Source organism: Ranitomeya variabilis, chromosome 4 (assembly GCF_051348905.1).
Source record: "Ranitomeya variabilis isolate aRanVar5 chromosome 4, aRanVar5.hap1, whole genome shotgun sequence".
NCBI classification, from domain to species: Eukaryota; Metazoa; Chordata; class Amphibia; order Anura; family Dendrobatidae; genus Ranitomeya; species Ranitomeya variabilis.
In genome coordinates this window covers 59,450,209-59,470,036 of record NC_135235.1, presented here as the reverse complement: position 1 = coordinate 59,470,036, position 19,828 = coordinate 59,450,209, and the positions used below count along the sequence as shown (strand labels likewise).

The 19,828-nt window shown below is 45.9% G+C and overlaps 1 protein-coding gene across 3 annotated transcripts in view; it reads right to left on the bottom strand.

The window, feature by feature from the left end:
• Nucleotides 1-3,392: 3,392 nt before the first annotated feature.
• Nucleotides 3,393-19,828, bottom strand: part of CEP55 (centrosomal protein 55) — a 35,488-nt gene continuing 19,052 nt past the window's right edge. For all 3 annotated transcript variants that reach the window (XM_077258601.1, XM_077258599.1, XM_077258600.1), the window contains 5 exons: nt 16,080-16,139; nt 13,142-13,286; nt 10,829-11,139; nt 9,092-9,217; nt 3,393-4,201 (listed from right to left, as the gene is read on the bottom strand). In XM_077258601.1, the coding sequence (XP_077114716.1) occupies nt 3,998-4,201; nt 9,092-9,217; nt 10,829-11,139; nt 13,142-13,286; nt 16,080-16,139 (846 nt within the window). In that variant the 3' untranslated portion in view covers nt 3,393-3,997. The remainder of the gene's footprint in view (nt 4,202-9,091; nt 9,218-10,828; nt 11,140-13,141; nt 13,287-16,079; nt 16,140-19,828) is intronic.

The following is a 19,828-nucleotide window of genomic DNA, read 5'->3' as shown; positions in this document are numbered from 1 at the left end:
GAGCGAGAAGTGGAGCTACCAGAGGCTGAATGGAGTGGTGAATGGTAGTGAAGGTAGTGCAGATCAATTTTTTGGAATACTGTACCTCCTTCAGGTGAGAGCGGCCACTGCTGGCCGATGATTCCCCTGTAAGGGAGGAGTCTCTTAACCCAGGTAAACGAGTGCCCCGCTCCCTAGAGGGGTCATGAAGGGATTCAATTGCTTTGGCCAGCGAAGCCATGGATTGTGACAGTGACGCGGCCCACTCAGGGGGGTTAGATACACTGGGGTCAGTAGCAGCGGAGGGCTCCTGAGCACATTGGGCATCACAGGCTGAGCAGAAAGGGGAGCTTTGAGGCCGGGGGAGAGGAGCCTGGCAGGTGGTACACGCAGTGAAAAAGGTGGTATGAACTTTTGTAGCCTTTTTAACCCTTGACTGCGACATGATGTACCCCAATATAAGTAAAAACGCTGCTAGTGGAAGCGATGAGGGGTAAAACTGCAGGGAAGCACCTAGTCCAGTCTCCTTACCCAGGTCCTGTGTCCCACAATCAGATGAGGAGGCGCGCTGAGTGGGGGGGGGGGGGGGTTATGGAGACCGACTTCCAGGGCTTGACACGTGCAGAATAAAGGCGGCCAGAACAGTGGTGCTGTGCAGGGAAGATGGCTGCCGAGATCTGGGGGGGTAGTCTCGCATAAAGCAAGAAGCGCCAGGTCTGTGGGCGGAGCCGCTGGAATGATGCGAGCGGTGGGCGGGGCCTATCGAGATGCAGCCTACACAAAGGCCGAAGCCGGGGACTAAATTTGTGGCTGCGGCCGGCGCGCACCCGCGGACCGCCGAGAAAGAGCCGCGGAGCCCTGCGGGGACCCTGCCGCCATGGAGCCCTCTTAAGCCTGCCGGAAAATGACCTTCTCCCGGGTGGCACTTACCCTGAAATGAAGGGGATTGCAGATGCCGCAGGTCAGAGCTGTGCCCGGGGTAGATAGGATGGTGCAGGGTTGGGGGAGCCTCCATCCACCATCCTCTTGAAAGTGGGGTGGAGAGGAACCGTCCGCCTCCTTCCATCGTCCGCTCTTTTCAGTGGTGATGCAGTGGGGGCTGCACGGACGCCACAATGTAGAGTGCCTCTGAACATCCAAGGGTAAGACCTGGTGGGCAGGGCAAAATGTTCGGCAGTAGGCCTGGCTGCAGAAGAGGATACGTGGAGGTGACACTCCAGTGCTCATCTGATAAGGGAGGGGGGAGATCGGTGCCCTTGAAGGGGCCCGTCGCCCCTAGAATCAGCTCAGGCAGTGGCATCCCACGTCGCAGGAGAGGATACTGAGAGGGACACTCTCCGTGCTCGCCTGTTGTTGGTTCGGGGCGATCGGAGCCTTGAATGGTTCCGTCGCCCCTTTGTCCGGGTAGAAAGGTTAAATAGTAAAAAATCCAAAAGGTAAAAGTTCTGGTCTGAATAGCAGACCCAGTGTGCCTCCTACGGACACGAAGCATGAACTGGGTCTCTGGAAGCCAGCATGAGGGTGTATACTGCAGGGGAGGAGCTAACTTTTTTGCCTCAACTTAGTGTCAAGCCTCCTAGTGACAGCAGCATAACACCCATGGTTCTGTGTCCCCCAATGTGGCGAAGGAGAAATAACATGTTCCTGTGCTGAGATAATCTTATATATATGTGCCCCTGCTGTGTACTGGGTAATGGCTGTGTCTGATCGTATAGGACCATGGACTGATCATACCACATCTCCTGGGCAGGGGGAAGAAAAAGGGAATATACAGACAGGACAGCTCGGGATCACAGCTCATTCTTTTTGTGAGGCAAAAATGTTTCCCTGCCTGTTTTTTAAACAATGTTTTACGTCAAAATAAGAATCATTTGTGATCCCCTACTTTAACGTATGTAGTTTTTTTTTCTTCCTCCCCTGCCCAGGAGCTGTGGTATGATCAGACCATGTCCCTTTCAGGCTGTGTGCACACGTAGCAGATTTTTTGCGTTTTTTTCGCGGTTTTTCGCTATAAAACCGCGAAAAAAACGCTAATATTAAGCATCCTATGTAACAGAATGCAATCCGCATTTTTTGTGCACATGCTGCATTTTTTTCCTGAGCGGAATCGCAATCCAGAAAAAAACGCATGTTCATTAAAATTGCGGAATCGCGACGATTCTGCACACATAGGAGTGCATTGATCTGCTTACTTCCCGCACGGGGCTGTGCACACCATGCGGGAAGTAATCAGATCAAGTGCGGTTGGTACCCAGGGTGGAGGAGAGGAGACTCTCCTCCACGGACTGGGCACCATATAAGTGGTAAAAAAAAAAAGAATTAAAATAAAAAATAGCGATATACTCACCTTCTGGCGGCCCGACCTTCTCAGCGGCTTCCGAGGTGTGTGTGAAGGACCTGCGATGACGTCGCGGTCACGTGACCGCTACATCAATGGAAGGTCCTGAACACACAGAGCATTAGGAACGGAAGCCGCTGAGGTGAGTATAGCCTTTTTTTTATTTTTTTTATTATTTTTAACATTCTACCTTTTACTATAGATGCTGCATAGGCTGCATCTATAGTAAAAAGTTGGTCACACTTGTCAAACACTATGTTTGACAAGTGTGACCAACCTGTCAAACAGTTTTCCAAGCGATGCTACAGATCGCTTGGAAAACGCTAGCATTCTGCAAGCTAATTATGCTTGCAAAACGCTAGTTTTCTGCGGGTATATGCATGCAAATTCTGCATGCGATATACCCGCGGCAGGAGGCGCAGAATTGCCGTGGATATTTCCGCGGCAATTCTGCTACGTGTGAACTCAGCCTCAGGGTCAGACACAGCCATTACACAGGACACAGCAGGGACACATTTATAAGATTATCTCGGCACAGGAACATTTTATTTACATACATCCAATTATGCTAATTTTTATTATTCCAAGATCTATTGATTAAAATGAACTTTAGTTCTTGGGAAAACTTTTAAGTCTGGAGGCTGGTTAAGGGGGATTGTGATTAAACACAACTGGTAACAGCAGCTGGTCAGGAGCTGAGAGGGGGAAGGGCATGAGCTGTAAAGAAAACAATGAGCTGGAGAGAGATGGCTGGGATGTTAGAAGTTCTCTACTCTTCTGGAATGTAACTACTGAGCACACTAGTTGATCTATCCATGGAAACCAGCTGTACACTATGCAAGATCTCTATGAAGTTCTCATTGTAGGACAATGAAAGAAAATCAAAAAAGCAAGTCAATTGCAGACTTACTTATTTTCATGCGCTCTTCCTAACTAAAGCAATTTAATAACTTGAGAGTACCTCTTTAAAGAGTTATAAAGTAACACGCCGATTGTGAAAAACAGGGTAATAAAAGGCCAAACCTGGATATATATTTGTGACCACCACACACAGACATCATCATTAGACAAACTATTATATCCCATTTCTCATAGACTCAATCTTTATTTTACAGTTCAGAGCAATGCATATTACTAGTAAAGTAATTAAAAATAGAGCAAAAAAAAAAAAAAGACAACTGAAAAAGAAAAGTGCAATGTTATAAGTTAAGCAGACAGTTCATCATATTATATATATCAAAGACGAATATACTGACTGAAATCAGTGCATGAGAAGAGAAACTTGAGCTTTCGAGCCTGGCTGTTATAAATGGATATGCTTTATTAGGTCTAAGTGCAAAATGGCAGCCGGGCCTTATGTCCGTTCAATTAACCCTAGATTTGCCAAGGCAGGTCAACCAGTGTAGACTGTATATGTAAAAAAAAAGATAAAAATAAATAACTAATCCTTTGCAATATTACAAGGAATGATGTTGATGACCAACACAAGCCGGATAATCTCAACAGTACAATATGTGATTCAATGCATGAATGGCAATGACCTATTGTAAGACCTTATTGACTGCAGGTAACATATCAAATAAAAATACACAACACAATTTTATAAAAGGAGTGGGGAGTGTATAAGGGACAAGCCCTCCGCCATACGTTGGTCAGGTTGGATATAACAGTGGGATTTCTTCAGCTGGTGCAGAAATCGATGTGTGCCAGGAGCTCCCGGTGCTGGCTGGTGGGGTACACCGCGCGACATCTGGGGCACTCTAGGAAGCTTTCATCCAAGAGACCTTTATGTTTGGGTGACGGCTGCTTGTCTCGCAGGGTCAGCTTGTCATTGAAGTCAGAAGGAAAGGTGCAGGATGAGTCCACAAAATAGATGTCCCTTTTCTGTCGGTTAGAGATCACACATTATAGCAACGCATGTAAGACATCTGTTTATTGCTACCATTTGGACTGTAAAGGCTCATTCAGATGTCCATGTACATCGGTCCGAGATCAGAAAGCAATGCACGGACTGGACACGGCTCCCCGACCTGAGCGAGACAGCCACATAGAAATACATGAAGCTGAGACCCGCGGCCACTCCGTGCATTAGCAGACCAATCTTGGACCAATCGGCATGGATGTCTGAATGAGTCCTTAGAAAGACATTTTACAGCCATAAATCTCCACCCACTGGGTCGGCAGAAAAACATCGACAGAGAACCTATAAAGGAGTTACCATATTTTTCAGACTATAAGACGCATTTTTAATAAGAAAAAAATCTTGTTAAAAAGTGTGTGCGCCTTAGAGTCCGGAGGCAGCTTCCAGTGATGGAGGAGATCCATTTGTTGGCAAACAAGTCCATTTCTGGCAATCCCCACAAGTGAACTACAGTTGAAACCAGAAGTTTACATACACTATATAAAAAGACACATCTGCATGTTTTCTCAATATCTGACATGAAATCAGAATAAACCTTTCCTCTTTTAGGTCAATTAGGATTACCATAATTATTACTTGCCAAATGCCAGAATAATGAGAGAATGTTTTAAGGAATTTTTATTACTTTCTGCAAAGTCAAAAGTTTGCATACATGTCATTAGTATTTGGTACCATTGCCCATAAACGGAATGCCTAGGGCCAAACATTTGGGATATCCTTCCACAAGCTTCTCACAATAGTTGGTCGGAATTTGGGTCCATTCCTCTTGACAAAACTGGTGTAACTGATCCAGGTATGTAGGTCGCCTTGCTCTCACCTGGCTTTTCGACTTTGCCCATATATTTTCAATAGGATTGAGATCAGGGCTTTGTGATGGCCGCTCCAAAACCTTGACTTTGTTATCCTTAAGCCACTTTGCTACCAATTTGGAAGTATGCTTCGGGTCATTGTCCATTTTGAAGACCCATTTCCGCCCAAGCTTTAAACTTCCTGGCTGATGTCTTGAGATTTTGCTTCAGTATTGAAACAATCTTCTTTTCTCATGATGCCATCTATTTTGTGAAGTGCACCATTCCCTCCTAATGCAAAACAACCGCACAACATGATGCTGCCACCGCGTGTTTCACAGCTTCTCTCTTTCCTTTAAACATTAACGATGGTCATTGTGCCCAAAAAGTTCAATTTTAGTTTAATCAGACCACAGGACAGGTCTCCAAAAGTTAAGGTATTTGTTCCTGTGGGCATCTGCAAACATTAATCTCAATTTGTTTTATGTTTCTTTTGGAGTAATGGCTTCTTCCTGGCAGAGTGGCCTTTCAGCCCATGTTGATATTGACACAATATGACCAGCTTCCGCCACCATCTTCACAAGGTCTTTTGCTTTTTGTCCTTGGGTTGATATCCACATGTCAAAACAAAGCATATTCATCTGTGGAACAAAGAACCCATCTCCTTCCTGAGCAGTATGATGGCTGGACATTCCCATCTTGTTTGTACTTGCGTATAATTGTTTGTACAAATGAACGAGGCGCCTTCAGGTATCTTGAAATTATACCCAAGGATGAGCCAGACTTGTGCAAGTCTACACTTCTCTTCCTGATATCTTGGCCGATTTCTTTAGACTTTCCCATGATGCTACACAAGGAAGCAGTGTATTTCAGGTGTGCATTAAAATTCATCCACGGGTGTCTCTCTAACACAGACGTCACCAAAAAACGATCAGAAACTTCCAGGCACATGACATCATCATATGGGCAGTCCAAAATTGATTAAAAGGCATAGTAATCTCAGTGTATGTAAACTTTTGACTTTGCAGTAAGTAATAAAAATGCCTTAAAACATTCTCTCTCATTATTCTGGCATTTGGCAAATAACTACGGTAATCCTAATTGACCTAAAACAGGAAAGGTTTATTCTGATTTCATGTCGGATATTGAGAAAAACATGCAGATGTGTATTTTTATATAGTGTATGTGAACTTCTGGTTTCAACTGTATCTGCTGAAACACCTGGGAGTTTAGGGTCCATTCCCCTTGTTTCAGTCTGTTGCGGCTTAGGAAGTCTGGCTTGGTGTTCTCGGTCCCCTTTATGTGCAGTGCTTTTAGGGACAGAAGGTGTTGCTCTGCTAGCTGGAAGAGCTTGTTTGCTTTTTTCATTAGGGTGTGGGACATTGTTTCCCCCTGGTGGGTGAGCGCTGAGATCTCATCTCCCGAGATCTTGGTGCCAAGATCTCCATCTGCACTGCCCCTGGCAGCCATTTTCCCGGAGTCCATCGCAAAGTAAACCAAGTAAGTGCGGGGGCTCTGGGCTTTCCCAAAATGTCGCCAGAGCCCCCGCAACACCAAATACCTGCAGCAGCGCGTGCCTCCTCCAGATTGAGATCTCAGCAATGAGATCTCATCCAGAGATCTCAAATCTGAGCATGCACCACCCCCGGTGGCCATTTTCCCGAACGCCACCGCATCGCAACAATGGATGTGCGGGGGCCACCGGGCTTTCACAAAAAGCCGGCGAAGCCCCCCGCACCGCCACCGAACCTGCCGCACCAGCCTGGGAAGGGAGTGTGATTGTCGGACCGGGACCGCCGCAGAATCGCCCAACTCCTGCGGCCGCCATAGTATTTGTAAGTATATTCCGACTATAAGACAAACTCCCATTTTCCCCCAACATTTTTTTGGGAAAAAAAGCGTGTCTTCAGTCCGAAAAATACGGTATATTCTAAAAGGGTTGTATAGGCTAATGATCTGATATTCTGTGGGATAGTTCATCAATATCAGGTTGGCAAGGGTCGATAACTGCACCTCCACTCATATTTAAGAGACTAGAAGAGAAAAAAAGTGACAAAACACACCAAAATGGCAAGTTTGTCGACTTATTACATTACTAAAACCTTTTTTTTTAAAAAAAAAAAAAAAAAAAAAAAAAATCTGTCCTTGGTGTTTGCTAAAAGCCATAAAAAATGCTGCAAAACTCTGCATGTGAATCCAGTCTCGACAAGATCTACGTACTCCAAGCATATACAGCAGTGTTCAAAATAATAGCAGTGTTCAAAAAAATCAGTCAGTTAATAACAAAATCTTTATACTAGTTATTTCCAGCATTGGAAACATTGCACGTTGCTTTCCAATTCAAAACATGGAGAAACGTAGATAATTTTAACTACTTTACAGAAAAACAACAAAAAATTAACATTGAGCTGTTCAAAAAAAAAAAAAAAAAATAGCAGTGTCAGCATTTATCTTTACAAACGTACAATATATGCTATTTTTTTTTTGAGGATTTAGCATTCATCTGAAACGCTTACCTAATATTTAGCTGTTATCTACAGTTTTTTAGAACTGCTTCACATCTATGTTGCATAGAGTCAACACACTTCTGTCACCTGTGAATGGTTATTCCAGCTCAGGATGCTTTGATGAGCAGCACGGTGGCTCAGTGGTTAGCACTGCATTCTTGCAGCGCTGGAGTCCTGGGTTCAAATCCCACCAAGGACAACATCTGCAAGGAGTTTGTATGTTCTCTCTGTGTTTGGGTGGGTTTCCTCTGGGTTCTCCGGTTTCCACCCACACTCCAAAGACATACTGATAGGGAATCTAGATTGTGAGCCCCATCGGGGACAGTTCCGATAAGGTCTGTAAAGCGCTGTGGAATTAATAGCACTATAACTGAGTAAAAAATAAAAAAAAAATAAAAAAAGATTACATCCCACAACAAGAAACGGCATTTTTGATCTCACCCCACAACTGATCTATCAGATTCAGGTGCGGGGATTGGGCTGGACACTCCATAAAATCAATTTTGTTGGACTGGAACCAAGATTTTGCTCATTTATTGGTGTGTTTAGGGTCGTTGTCTTGTTGAAACCCCCATTTCAAGGGCATATCCTCTTCAGTGTGAGGCAACATGACCTCTTCAAGTGTTTTAATATTTTCAAACTGGTCCATGATCCCTGGAATGTGGTAAATCGGTCCGGCACCATAGTAAGAGAAACACATCACGATGCCTGCACCAACATGCTTCACTGTATTCGGAGTGGACTGTGGCCTGAATGCAGAGTTTGGGGGTCGTCTGATGAACTGTCTGCGGTCCTTGAACCCAAAAAGAACAATTTTACTTTCATCAGTCCACAAAATCTTTCTCCATTTCTCTTTGGGCCAGTTGATGTGTTCTTTGGCAAATTGTATGAGCTTCAACACATGTCTTTTTTTAACAGTGGGACTTTGCAGCGACTTCTTGCTAAGAGATTAGCGTCACACAGGCATCTTCTACCCGTAACAGTCCTCGCAGGTAAGGCGAGACTGTGATCACCCTGGAGCTGATCACTGGCTGAGTCTTTGCCACTCTTCCATCCATTAGAATGGTAGCCTTCAGTTTTCTTCCACGTCTTTCTGGTTTGGTTTTCCATTTTAAAGCATTGGAGATCATTTTAGATTTACAGCCGATCATTGTCTGCACCTCTTTATAAGCTTTATACTCTCTAATCAACTTTTTAATCAAAGTACGCTGTTGTTCTTTATGTCTCAAACAACCCATAATTTTTAAGCTTTCAAGGAGAAATGCGCACAATATGTCCTGGCTTCACACCGGTGTCTTCCCAGAATGACTGACCCCTCACTAATTGATCTTCACACTGCTATTATTTTGAACACCCCCCTCTTTCAATTAATTATTCTAACACACAGACTCAGAATCCTGCAGATCATGAATGCCGAGTCTGGGGGGTTTTCTTACAATGTACTGCACCAACTGGTAAATTGTGTGACGTGTGGTAATAGAATTTATACCACAAACAGTGAATATTGGTCATATGGGACTGCTATTATTTTGAACACTACTGTAAGTTTTGGACTTACCGCCGCCTCCAGCTTCGTGATCTGCTCCTGGGTTTTCCTCAGTTCTTTTAGTACTTTATTCAGCTGCTGTTGTACATTTTGTTGGTCGATCTTCCCATTTTCTAAATCAGAAGTGCACCGCTGAATCTGAGGACACAAGGAGGAAAGGTTCACATTTGGACTATACAAGGATTTTAATTTATATCCATACAGGCTGGACTGGGAACGCAGCTACAAGGGTCTGGCCTGAGCAGTGTTTTATCAGCAAGAGATAATCTGCATATCCCACACCACCAATTAGCTGCTTTCTGCCTATGTACACGGAAATCTGCCAGTGGTGTGGGCGGAGATACACAGAGAATTATTAGATTTACAGCAGATAAAACAGAGATTTTATCAAATCGCACCAAGTAGCCTAGAAAGTGACATTTCTGGAATCAGGGTCTCTGTCCTTACATTATGCCGCTTTCAGATTACATAGCAACAACCTGGTGCTAGATTTTCTTTACCAACTTATGGCATACTATGTACATCATACGTCGTCTCCCAATCTTTGATGTGAGCTCGCATGCCAATTGTGGTGTTATTATAGACACCTCTCCATTACTAAGCCGTGGACTTGATGTCACTGGACAATACAAAAGGTGACATCAACCCCACTTGCCACTGGGGAGGCTACGGGCTGCTATTTTTTGGCTGGGGGAGCCAATATCCATGGCCCCTTACCATTCTGATAATACCAACCCCCGGACGACTGCTTTAGCTTGGCTGGTTTTAAAAAAAGGGGGTGATCCCCCACGCCCTTTTTTCTTTTAATAACTTATTTAAATAATTTAAAAATATGACACGGGGACCCCTCTATTCTTCATAACCAGCCATGCTGAAGCTGAGGTTTGCAGCCCACAGCTGTCAATTTTGCCTGGATGGTTATCATAAATACAGGGGCGCCACGCGTCATTTAAAAAAAAAAAATATATATATATATATATATATATATATATATATATATATATATATATATATATATATATATATATATATAATTTTTTTTTATTTATTTTTAGTGCAGGCGGTGGCTAACGAATACTCCCATCAGCTGCCACATGCTCTCGCTGTTAACCGTTTAATTCAACTCTCAACCTTGTCCCCTGCTGGCGATGATCGCAACACGAGCAGGGAACAGTGATGCAGGCCGTCTTCACTTCAGCACCTGGTGCCAGGGAACAGCGCGAACAGTACCACTGATTCCTAGGCGCTGGTACGTGTCACACTGATGACACAGTGATGCAATTTGTGTGTCATCAGTGTGCGGAACATTTTGTGGCCCGTGCTGCTACCGGAAACACAGACGCATGAAAGAGCCTTTAGTGAAATATGTAATTTACCGAACTTTGACTGACTTTTGCAAATTTTTAGGAAATAATCTTGGGAATCCAAACACAAATCCGAATGGTCAACGTTCATGGCGAATTTGAGATTAGCGAATGTTTTACAAACAAGTTCGCTCATCTCTAACAAGCACTTTACAATTTTACCCACTAAGTAACAAGAGATGACCCAACCCATTTAATATTTACTAAAACAAGTAAGGAGAGTGGACAAAAAAAAAAAAAAACAACTTTAGCGGCTGATACAACAGTAGAACAGATGCTTAAAACGACTACTGCAAAGTTCTTGAGCCTCGGCAATCTTATTGCCCAATTTTCTAAATATGTATTCCACCATCAGATTTTAACACCCAAAAAAGAAAATTTGTACCTGATTAGAAAGATCACAGTTTTTCTTCTTTTCCTCTTCATACTTTTCACGATACAAATCAAGTTCGTCCTTTATACTTTGCATTTTTTTCTTAAACCGTCTCCGCTCTTCCTCCCGCTGTCCCTTCTCGCTTTCTTGCAGGGATTTTAAGGCGGCGGATACATTTTCAAGCTCTTTGTTCTTCTCCTCGTGCTGCATTCTCACCGCAGAAAGCTCAGAATTCAGCTGGGCCGTTATCTGTCGTTCTCCTTCAAGATCCTTTTTCGCAGCGAGTAGAAGCCGGTCGTAGTATTTCTGCTTATCTTCTTTTGCTGAAATAAACACAAAAATAAAAAATTACTACATACATTATAAAGAGGGGTCTGAGAATGCAACACGATGGAATGCGATGATAAATGTGTTATGAAGTGTTAGAGCTCATGCAATAAACACGATGCCAATACGGCATTATAAAGTTAAAGGGAACCTGTCACCACGTTTTTGGAAGATGGGATAAAAATAGCGTTAAATAGGGGCAGAGGTGGGCATTACATTAGTGTGTTTGTTATGCGTTTATTACCCACCTAAGTTGCCAAAATACCTTTGCAAAGTCTCCGTTTTCGCCTGTCAATCAGGCTGGTCTGGTCAAAAGGGCGTCTTGTCTTCCCCCAGATTTTGCGTAGTTTTCCGTTGGTGGCGTAGTGGTGTGCGCATGCCCAAAGTCCTGAATCCTCTGCCAGGGGATTTAAAAGAGCGCGCTGTTCGTTTTCATTGGTGATCGGTGGGCGCGGCCATCTTCCTTTGGCCGCGCGTGCGCAGAAGCGGCGCTCTGCTGGCCGCGGCTTCAGGAAAATGGCCGCGGGATGCCGCGCGTGCGCAGATGGATATCGCGGCGGCCATTTTCCTGAAGCCGCGGCCAGCAGAGCGCCGCTTCTGCGCACGCGCGGCCAAAGGAAGATGGCCGCGCCCACCGATCACCAATGAAAACGAACAGCGCGCTCTTTTAAATCCCCTGGCAGAGGATTCGGGACCTTGGGCATGCGCACACCACTACGCCACCAACGGAAAACTACGCAAAATCTGGGGGAAGACAACGCCCTTTTGACCAGACCAGCCTGATTGACAGGCGAAAACGGAGACTTTGCAAAGGTATTTCGGCAACTTAGGTGGGTAATAAACGCATAACAAACACACTAATGTAATGCCCACCTCTGCCCCTATTTAACGCTATTTTTATCCCATCTTCCAAAAACGTGGTGACAGGTTCCCTTTAAGTAAATTGAGTCTTTCTAAACTAAAACAAGTCCTCGGAACACTTTTTAAACAGAATTTTTTCGCCAATGTTTTTTTTTTGCTCTTCCCTTTTTTCCAAGAGCCATAAGCTTGTCTTCATGATTACTAGGTTAAAGGGGATCTGACTGTTCTCATGCCAAGTCTGAAAATCTTTTTCCTCCCTATGAACTAACATCTTTTCTGTTATCTGTTATTCCGCCTCTAACTGTACAAATCAGGCAGACGAGTGCTGGCAACGCAAGTGCACTTCATGGTCTCAGGAGATAAGTTGATGCCCCTTCAGACATGAAGTCACTGGACATGTCAGCAGCCGCAGTTTTTGTTATATTTGTTTGACATGTGAAAAGTTTACAAAGGGAAACCTGTCACCAGAAGAGAAAAAAGTTATTAACCTGCCCGGCGTCAAACGCTGCAGGGAGAAAATTAATTTTATTCCTCCTGCACTGTTCCATTTTCAGTCCGTAGGGTCAGTGGCGGTGCCCATGTAGAGAGTATGTCAGTCAGGGCCAAGGGCGCGGTTACAGCCACCGCTCTGTATACTATTTTATATACGATGTGTAACGGTGACTGAACCCGTACCGGCGCGGCCCCCGTGACCGAATCCCAAATGCTGCCGGAGGATTAAAATACATTTTCTCCCTGTAGGATTCAACTAAGTGTGGGAGCTAGTCAGGTTAATGACATTATTATCCTGCACATTAACCCCATATGAGCAGATTAATAGCATATTTTTTCTTATGAGAGGTTCCCTTTACATATTCCCTTGCTTAATAAAAATACTAAAATAAAGCAAAAAAATAAAAACTGTCTTTCCCATCTGAGACATGCATCACTATTCCATAAGTTTTGATAGGCACCCTCCCCCCACTCAATTTTATACGTCAGGAGACCCCAAAATATTGGTGAGGTTCACAGAAGGGAGGTAAAGCCCCTAACTAAAATACAGGAATATGTCCCCTAGCTTGTATATAAAATATATGGTGTGCGGGGAGCACATATGTAGGGTACGGAGAGAAGAAAATCAAACATGCATCCTTCTACCTTGCGAGCTGCTCTCTTTGTCTTGCTGAGTTTGCTTGGCATTTGCCACTTGCTGCTCCAGATCAACCATGCGGGCCATTAACCCTTGTACATACGCCTCTCGCTGCTGGTCGTATACCAACCACTGCCGGTTCTTTTCTAGGGCCTACAGAAAATGACAAAAAAAAGCCAAATATTAATACGTTATTCTTACACTAAAGACACTGTTTCTAGAGCAATAATCTACGGTAATCTAAATAGTACCCAGTAGTGGCCATAGATGATACACAGGACATCCACCAAGACCCCCAGACTTTGCTGCAGAATTAAAGGTTTATTTCTATTATTACTAAATCGTCATGTTTAACTTTGTTTTTTTATTACATTTTGTTGTTTTTAAGAAATTATATACATTTATATATTTTAAACCCATTGTAGTTTTTAGCTGTAACTTTGATGTCCACATGAGCCCCAATTAAAATGGTATTCTGCCAGGTCAAAACTCAGTGGGTTTGCTCAGACCCCCAGCGATCGTATGATTACTAGGAGCATCAGCCGTGCCAATGCTTCTCTGCACTATATGGTTCTCCTTGAGGGCTATATAGTGTGCAAACAATAAAACAGAGTGGCAGTAAACCTGGGCCAAGTCTTCGAAGCTTCTAAATAGGAAGCTTGTATGGCTTTGTGCACAAATCTCAGTCCTAATAGAGTATAAAGTTTCCTTTCCACCATGCCAGTGTCAGTGGCCTAAAGGGCCGTTCACGGGGCGCAATAATGGACAAAACGATGTCATGTACCTAGTCATCCCCAACAATTGCTCAGTGTAAACCTGTCCAGCAGTCCAACCGCACTACCCATCGTATAAACAGGGGATGTGCTGCACAGGAAAGGAGTTGCTCAAGTTAAAAAAAAAAGCTGAAGATGACTAACATGTAAATGATAGCAAACAAGTGCCGAACGATCTTCTATATTGGTGATTGTTATGGAGAATTTACCGGATCAGTGTAAAGGTGCCCGCAGCGATCACTGCAATCACAGACCACAGCGTCCGAGCTGCGCTATTATCCAGCCATTAGCGGGGGAAGGACTGAGCCGGCAACAGCTGGACGGCTTATCACAAGTCTTTATATGACCGGCAATATGAACAAACAAGACAGCGATACGTCGTCTATGATAATCCAGCTCTATAATGAGATCACATGAGGAATAGTAATAGCCCATTACTGGCACTTGTCCATGACGCTCAGTGCTTATACACAGCATCTGTTGTGTGTATGCAGAAATGTGAGCGCAGAGCGGACAGGACGCAGCTAATGGACACATTACAACGGCACAATTACATTGTGCAAATAGGATTATGCAACGGGGAAAATGAGCGATTGCTGGGCAGGTGGCGCATTCACATGATGGCATTACACAAGGTATTGGAGGGACGGTACCGGACTGCACCCCGAGCATCCACAGAGAGAAAACACAGCTCTGTACACTAATTCATGTACTACACAGAGAAAAAAAATGTATTGGTAGAAAAGCTTTTAAAGGGAATCTGTCAACAGGTTTTTGCTATATGTAATCGGAAATCAGCATGATGTAGAGGCCCAGAGCCTGATTCCAGCGATGTGTCACTTACTGGGCTCCTTGGTGCAGTTTGGCTAGAATCTCTGTTTTCTCTGTTGTTGAAGTAGCAGTGCTCAGAATGCTGAGCCCTATATAACCCCTCCCACAACACGGATTGGCAGCTTGCGGACAATGTACCTTGTACACAGCAAGCAGCCAATCAGTGGTGGGGGCGGGGTTTTACCAAAATATATCCAAGATGGTTATATAATCAATATGGTCTTAAGAATTCAGACTCTCAGCTCCTAATTAGAGTAAGGATTTAGGAATTACAACGCTTTAATTTGTAGCTGTCTCTTTTTAGAGGGACCAAAACCAATTGGACAATTATCTCAAAAGCCCTTTAAAGGGCTGCACGGGCTATTTTCTCGTTAATCTATCAATTAAGTATGTAAACGTTCTGGAGCCGATTCCAGGTGTGGCATTTGCATCCTGCTGCTGTGAACCCACAACATGCGGTAAAAAGAGCTCTCAATAGAAGAGAAACAGACCATAATTAGGGTATATATAAAAAAAAAAAAAAAAAAAAAAAAAAAAAAGACAGAAAGTAGAAATGTTGAGAGTGGCCAAATCAATAATAGGATACGTTCAATTGCATCTCAGTTGTTTCTTTTTAAATAAAAAAAATTAGTGACACGCAGAGCATGAATCACAAAGATTCTGTCACAGGTCCAGAAAAGAAATATTTGGTCAAGCTGTATATACAAAGAAATTTGACTGGTTTATGGTCATGCACACAAGATACTATAGATTGTTTTCCTCATTCTAAGTGTCTGCTGTAAAGCAATTCTTAGCAGCTGCTGCTAGAGCTCGCCCCGGCGGCATGGCGTGAGGCCCGCCCCGGCGGCATGGCGTGAGGCCCGCCCCGGCGGCATGGCGTGAGGCCCGCCCCGGCGGCATGGCGTGAGGCCCGCCCCGGCGGCATGGCGTGAGGCCCGCCCCGGCGGCATGGCGTGAGGCCCGCCCCGGCGGCATGGCGTGAGGCCCGCCCCGGCGGCATGGCGTGAGGCCCGCCCCGGCGGCATGGCGTGAGGCCCGCCCCGGCGGCATGGCGTGAGGCCCGCCCCGGCGGCATGGCGTGAGGCCCGCCCCGGCGGCATGGCGTGAGGCCCGCCCCGGCGGCATGGCGTGAGGCCCGCCCCGGCAGCATGGCGTGAGGCCCGCCCCGGCGGCATGGCGTGAGGCCCGCCCCGGCGGCATGGCGTGAGGCCCGCCCCCGCGGCATGGCGTGAGGCCCGCCCCCGCGGCATGGCGTGAGGCCCGCCCCCGCGGCATGGCAGGCAAATTCCATCGAGCCCTTTTGAATTTAATAGATTGTTGTTTGCTCGTCACCAATACTCACATCTTTTAATTGGGCCTCCAGGGTGTGGACACGGTTAATATCTTCTGTCTTGGGTGGATGCTGAAAAAAATATAATATAATAAGTGAAAATATAGAAAAGTTCTCAGCCATCATATATATTGGGTGTTAACACAAAGCAAAACAGGAGAGGGAGTCTATGCCAGGAGGCAAGGATAGTCGACAAATAGCAAATCTCCATGGTCATAGACCACATAGCAAAGCTGAAGGTAATATTACTTATTTTAAGACTTCTCTAGAGATAAAAAAAGAAAAAAAAAAAAACTTTTCTTACATCTAGATAAGGACAGGATCTTCATCTCTTGGTCACGGTGGAGAGTGATTACAAGGAGGATCCCTTCCTCTGATGGACCTGTCCTATTGATGGCAGTCCACTGATGTGAACGGGCGCTGTGTTATGCCTAATTTCCCCTGTGGTGGCGCTGCAGGAATACTGAAGAATTAGTGCCAGATTTCTCCGCAGTTTACAGCAGAGGGTCTGAGGAAGTGGAAACTTTGTGATCTTACTAATAAATTGGGGTTGTCCAATGAGAAAAAAAAAATTATATATTTTTCCTCCTGTAGTAATTTCTGGAACACATATACAGCCAGCAGTCACTGTGCCCATCATTACATATTCGCTGGGCCCCTGAGACCAAAGATGGTGAAATGTCGCCATCTGGTGGAATCATTTGTTCTTTGCGCCAGACATATGCTGCACGGTGCACACAGGCTTCTAGTGTGCAGATGTAATTCAGAAGAGATCAATGCTCCATGGAAATAATACTATTGTGATGCAGTGACCCCTGTGGCAGCTAGGGGGCGCTGTGTGCTCTCCGTGGGATATGCATGGAGGCATATCTAATATATAATTGCCTAGAATACTACTTCCTGCAATTTGTGCCAACTTCCGTGGCTTTGTCCGGAGCTAATGTCCGGAGCTAATGTCCGGAGATAATGTCCGGAGCTAATGTCCGGAGATAAGTGACGTCACCAGTGTCCTACACCCAGGCAGAGCACAGGGGCCCCAGGCAGCATATGGGGCCCCAGGCAGAGCACAGTGGCCCCAGGCAGAGCACAGGGGCCCCAGGCAACATATGGGGCCCCAGGCAGAGCACAGTGGTCCCAGGCAGAGCACAGGGGCCCCAGGCAGCCTATGGGGCCCCAGGCAGAGCACAGTGGCCCCAGGCAGCATATGGGGCCCCTGACAGAGCACAGGGGCCCCAGGCAGCATATGGGGCCCCAGGTAGAGCACAGTGGCCCCAGGCAGAGCACAGGGGCCCCAGGCAGCATATGGGGCCCCAGGCAGAGCACAGGGGCCCCAGGCAGCGCACAGGGGCCCCAGGCAGCGCACAGGGGCCCCAGGCAGCATATGGAGCCCCAGGCAGAGCACAGGGGCCCCAGGCAGCATATGGGGCCCCAGGCAGCGCACAGGGGCCCCAGGCAGCGCACAGGGGCCCCAGGCAGTGCACAGGGGCCCCAGGCAGCATATGGAGCCCCAGGCAGAGCACAGGGGCCCCAGGCAGCATATGGGGCCCCAGGCAGAGCACAGTGGCCCCAGGCAGAGCACAGGGGCCCCAGGCAGAACATGGGGCCCCAGGCAGAACATGGGGCCCCAGGCAGAGCACAGTGGCCCCAGGCAGAACATGGGGCCCCAGGCAGAGCACAGGGGCCCCAGGCAGAGCACAGGGGCCCCAGGCAGCATATGGGGCCCCAGGCAGCATATGGGGCCCCAGGCAGAGCACAGTGGTCCCAGGTAGAGCACAGGGGCCCCAGGCAGAGCACAGGGGCCCCAGGCAGAGCACAGGGGCCCCAGGCAGAGCACAGGGGCCCCAGGCAGAGCACAGGGGCCCCAGGCAGCATATGGGGCCCCAGGCAGAGCACAGGGGCCCCAGGCAGAGCACAGGGGCCCCAGGCAGAGCACAGGGGCCCCAGGCAGAACATGGGGCCCCAGGCAGAGCACAGGGGCCCCAGGCAGAGCACAGGGGCCCCAGGCAGAGCACAGGGGCCCCAGGCAGAGCACAGGGGCCCCAGGCAGCATATGGGGCCCCAGGCAGCATATGGGGCCCCAGGCAGCATATGGGGCCCCAGGCAGAGCACAGCGATATTTTGGACCACTGTGCGGTGTTTCAGACCCCCTGTGTGATGTCTGGGGCCCTGTTCTTAAGTATATTAAAGATTAAAGTAACGTATATTAAAGTATATTATAGATCAAATTTGACACGTTTATGAGCACCATTGAGTGATATACTCAAGAATGACATAATTTTTCAACATTTTATGGTTTCAAACTGTAAACACTCAGAGTTTTTTTTACTTCAACCAGAAAACCTTAACGGTTCATAAAAAACTTGACTGTTCAGGATATGATAAAAGTCATAGTATTCTGAATCTTTAACTTATAAAGATACCTTTACATGGGGTGATTATTGGTTCCAGAGAGGCTTTCGGCCGATAATCGTACACATGGCTGGTGACAGGACAATACAATATAAACGTTCAAAGGTAAACACTGATAACATTAAAATCTAATATATAATTGCCTAGAATACTACTTCCGGCAATTTGTGCCAACTTCCGTGGCTTTGTCCGGAGATAATGTCCGGAGATAAGTGACGTCACCAGCGTCCTACACCCGCTCAGGGTGGACAAAGATATATGCCTTCGTGGTGCGCGGCACTTTTCTGATTGGTCGCTCGCAGCAGGCGGCAACCAATCAGAAATGTGCCGTACTGTCAAGAATTGTCAAGAGCTGGTGAGTGCAGCCATTTTTTGTTCTTTCTTACTATTATTTATTAATTGTATTATTCTTACATTTGAATAAATAAAGTATATATGGATTCTAGACTCCCGATTCTTTAGAATCGGGCTGCCATCTAGTCTGTTATAATGGTGGTGAAACAGTGACTGGCAGAATTGTCAGTGGCTGATATGTGTCGCAGAGGGAGTCTGCGTGGAAAGTCTGATGCAATGTTGTTGTTCTGGGACTTGTAGTCCCTCAAGAGTTTGCATAGTTATGAAGGGAGACTTACTGGGCTAGTTGCAGGTTTGTATTTCACAGGATAGGAAGAAAAACATTTTATAGATAGGTGGTGGGATTTTGATCATATAATTAGTTAATGGTGAAATAGAGACCAAAATTTACTTGGCTCGGATTAGCGTCTGACGCCCAAGGCCGGTAGCATCAGTAGAAAACGTCATTTTGAAACACTGCAACACTCGAAAAGCTTTACAGTAAACGTTAAAGGGGCGGTCTTACGGAAAGTATTGCTCAAAACGCAACGTGTGAGAAGAAGAGTATTCGCAACATATTAAAATTATTGGACGGTATTATAAATTCACTATTTCATCTGTATTAATGCCTTATGCGGCTTATCCTGTGGCTTGCGTGCAGGTCCACCTTCAATTGTGGTTGCGTATGCTCAGCAACATGCATGCGCAGTAATATGCCTGCGCGGGATTGCAGGGGCCGTGAGAGACCACTTTATCTGCAGATCTGGGGAGGCAGACGGGACAGGAGTTAGCAGAAGCGGCCTGCAATCCACTCTCTCCTACAAAATGTTGGCATGAGCTTCGCATTACACAAGGTGGTCTCACAAAATATAAATATTATCTGGCCTAATTACTAATGAGAGTTTCCGCAACATATTATTCAGTGTATTTGCTTCTGTGTAACAAATAACTACAGAAGAATCAATTAGGGATGATTGGGTAAATATGTTACAATTGTGTTTGGAAATCCATTACAATTT